At 41.1% G+C, this 3,947-nt stretch overlaps 1 protein-coding gene across 1 annotated transcript; it reads left to right on the forward strand.

The window, feature by feature from the left end:
* LOC121464059 (60S ribosomal protein L39-like) lies at window positions 1-355 on the forward strand. The gene has a single exon (XM_041676684.1). It carries the CDS (start codon window positions 39-41, stop codon window positions 192-194), a length of 156 nt encoding a protein of 51 aa, XP_041532618.1. The 5' UTR covers window positions 1-38; the 3' UTR covers window positions 195-355.
* Window positions 356-3,947: the final 3,592 nt, after the last annotated feature.

The raw sequence follows: 3,947 nt of genomic DNA on the forward strand, positions 1-3,947 counted from the left end.
CGCCATCGTGCGCCACCTGCCCGCCTAGCCTTCTCGCCATGTCTTCTCACAAGACTTTCAGAATCAAGCGATTCCTGGATAAGAAACAAAAGCAAAATCGTCCTATTCCTCAGTGGATTCGGATGAAAACTGGCAACAAAATCAGGTACAACTCCAAGAGAAGACACTGGAGGAGAACGAAGCTGAGTCTGTAAGGAGTCAACAATGAATGGCAAAACAATTAATGATGAATCGTGATCCTTGATGAGTGTTAGAAGATGAAGTTCAACATTTTCAATCTGGAGACTTGATCATGTTTAAGTTGGGAGTGGTTTCTCCAGTAATAAAATGTAGAACCTTTTGAAAAAAAAAAAAAGAGTTGAAAGTTGAACACCTCATTGGTGGCTCTCTTTAATCCCAGCACTCTGGAGGCAAATGCAGGCAGATCTGTGAGTTTGATCCAGCCTGGTCTTATAGAGAGTTCCAGGACAGCCAGGGCGGAGAAACGGTGTGGGAGGAGGAAAAAAGGGGTGGGGGGAAGAAGTTGAAAGTGGCACAGTCACTATGAAGTTCACGGACTAAAGGGCAGGGTGGAATGAACTGCTGGTGTTGTAAGAAGGGAGAGACAGAGCAGTGGAGCTTAAGGGATGCTTTAAGTCGCCATGGAGGATGGTGCCTCACAGCGTGGGGACTGGTGGGGGCAGAATCGAGACACATCGTTAGCCGCTTTCCTAGACAGTTTGAACAGTTGCTTTTGGTCTTACTCCCTTGAATTTTCATCTAGCTTTTACTCCTTGCTTGAAAACCGTATAGATAGTAGAACTCTGATGACATCTGAAAATGACTTGGAGGATAAGTTTATCAAAGTAGAACGTAGTGTCTTCTTTTTGCTTTTTATTTGTTTGCTTTAGTTTTTTAAAAGATGGACGTCTCGCCGGGCGGTGATGGCGCACGCCTTTAATCCCAGCACTCGGGAGGCAGAGGCAGGCGGATCTCTGTGAGTTTGAGACCAGCCTGGTCTACAAGAGCTAGTTCCAGGACAGGCTCCAAAGCTACAGAGAAACCCTGTCTCGTAAAAACAAAACAAAACAAAAAGAAAAGATGGACGTCTTAAATCTGGTTGTATGTATAGAAGCTATGGTTGGTGGGCCCTGAGGGACATCAGTCTTGTATTGCTTAGCATCTCCTTCAGAGAAAGTCACTGATGGTTTAGCAGACAGTGAAGGATTACTTTCCTCATTCCAAGATGGAAAGGGCAGGATTTCATGAGTGGAGTGGGAGCATATCTGTGGGTGGGGACGCTGCACCAGGTGAGATGAACCCTTGAGACGTTCTCAGCCATCCCCACCCCCAGTTACAGGATTCCATTCTATACCAATTAATGCCCTTCCTTTAACTGCCAACACCCTCCGAGGCGGAGACTTAAATTATTGGTACCTGCCAATTATAAGGTCGGTACAGCTTATAATTAGGGCTTCTGTAGTTGAATGTTTTTCTCTGACCTGCTGGTCCCCCTGGACTGCCGCCACTTATGAAATAACACTAATAACAATTAAAATTTGTCCAATGGTTCAGGCATATTACTGACTAGCTCTCACAGTTAAAGTAACCAATTTCTATCAATCTGTGTGTTGCCACGGGGCTGTGGCTTACTGGTGATGTCCCAGCGTGTTATTCCTTCATTGGCTACATGGTGTCTTCCTGACTCAGCCTTCCTTCTCTCTGTATCTTTGAGTTTCCCACCTAGCTATATTTTCCCTGGTCATTGGCTGAAACTGCTTAATTCATCAATAAAAGCAAAGCCTATACACAACAAATTCAGAGGGACATCCCACGCCAGGCTTCGGTTTCATTTTCTACAACTTCAGCTCTGTGGCTGCAAGAGAGAGGATTCTAGAGTCATTTAGATTTTCTGTGCTGATATTGGTGCCCCACTTCCAGAAGTACTGGTCAGGACTAGAAACAAAACCTGTATATAGTTTTAAATTTTTCAGATGGTCCTAATTCTCAGCCAGGATTGCAGAAAACTGGAATAAGTAATCCTTTTTTAAATATTTACTTATTCACTTATTATGTATACAATATTCTGTCTGCATGTATGCCTGCAGGCCAGAAGAGGGCACCAGACCTCATTACAGATGGTTGTGAGCCACCATGTGGTTGCCGGGAATTGAACTCAGGACCTTTGGAAGAACAGGCACTGAGCCATCTCTCCAGCTCCCATAAGTGATCCTTAAGAAATTGGATAGACTACATTATAAAACAAAAGCAAATCTAGTGGGAGAAGTGAGCATCCCAAATGATTGTCCAAGGCGCTCTTTAGTAATATTGGGCCCTTGACAGCTACAGTTACTTTTTGTTTTTTTGTAGCCATAACCAGTAATTGGATCAAGACACTCAAGGAGACATGAGAAGAAGACCTACATACTTAAAATGGTTAGTTTATGGGACTTGAATAACAACTAAGAAAAAAAATCAAGAATCATCCTTCTTCCTTGAAGCTTTCTAAAAGGTTAATTATCAACCGGTTCTCTCAACCCTTAAATTGCTTCCTGGGAGTGGATTAGAAAGAGGGCATGAGTTCCATTAAGAGACTGCAGTAGCCCCGTAGATTAATTCTTATTAAATGGCACCCCACTGTTCATTTTTCACCACCAAAAGGCTAACTTCATCCTTGCATATTGGGCAATTTTGGATAATTGCATGTAGAATGATAACCTTTGCAAGTGCCACAAACCAATGCCGTGAAAAAAACTCATCCTTGAAATGCAGTTTTAAATCCATAAAGTAAAGTTTGGTGCCTTAAAAGAGAGTATGTGAGTTTTATGGTATCATATTTTCCCCCAAAGGACACCTCCAGTTTTCTTTGATTCCATAACAATTCAGAATTAATACATATTATTGGTACTACCTGAGGCCCAGGAACAAATGTAGCTCTATTTTGCCTGCTCAAAGATAAGTATGGTTAATCAAAGATTATGTAATTTTGGTCATAGGCACTTCATTTGCTTTTAATATTCTCTTTATGAAGAATGCATTTCCGTTACAAAAACTCATATGAAGAAGGATGTATTCGAAGCTTGTTCCTCGTAAAGAGTAGCACTATTTTCATGGACTACATGGAAACTGTTCTCTTTGAATTAGCAGGGTCTTGTAAATAAATTGATGAAATAACGTGCTACAAGAATTGCTTTTGAAACTCCCGAACAAAAGCTTTAAAGGAAAGTTGATTTTACCAGAGATGGATGTTGTATTTCTTCCCCAAGCGCCTGCACTCTCTGTCATGATTTGTGTTCCTCAATGTGCTTTCTCTCATGCTTCACTAAATACGAGGGCAAAGACGGTTTGAACGTGTTCGTGGCTGGCAATTTAGCATTAATTGTAACACTCTGTAATCCAAATTACAATCTGTCATTTCCAGTCAAATTGGGAAGTGTTGCAATCGTGTTTCGGAGTTTTACTGCTATTGATCACAGCTCCCTCATTTGTGTTTTAATACACCGTGACGAATCTGAGAGCGGAAAGACAATCTTGTAACAAGCCAAGAAACAAGTATTGTTCTTGTCTATAATAGCAGCAGAAAATTATTCCCTAACAGATGAAAAGGAGAGATGTAAAATGGTAAATGAAGGTTCATTTAAGGGCATTAAAGCCACAAAGAAGACTTCAGTTTTCTAGAATGAATAAACTAAGTGAACCAGGATTTTTTTCTCTGTTTGTTTGTTTTTATATTTTAGAAAACAATTATAATATTTTTTATATTTATTTATTGGCATGGGGTGAGGAATGTATGATAAAATGTGTAGGTCTGAGGACAACTCAGTTGACTCTCTTCTTTGGCCATTTGGGCTTCAGGGATAGAACTTATGCAGTTAGTCTTGTTGGCCAGCATCTTTAGCCATTGAGCTATCTTGCCTGTCTGACTACATTCTTTTGCAGGGGGGCTTTTGAGACAGGGTTTCTCTGTG

Source organism: Microtus oregoni, unplaced genomic scaffold, assembly GCF_018167655.1.
Source record: "Microtus oregoni isolate MIOR12 unplaced genomic scaffold, Mior012 000001F_ref0000356, whole genome shotgun sequence".
Lineage (NCBI taxonomy): Eukaryota > Metazoa > Chordata > Mammalia > Rodentia > Cricetidae > Microtus > Microtus oregoni.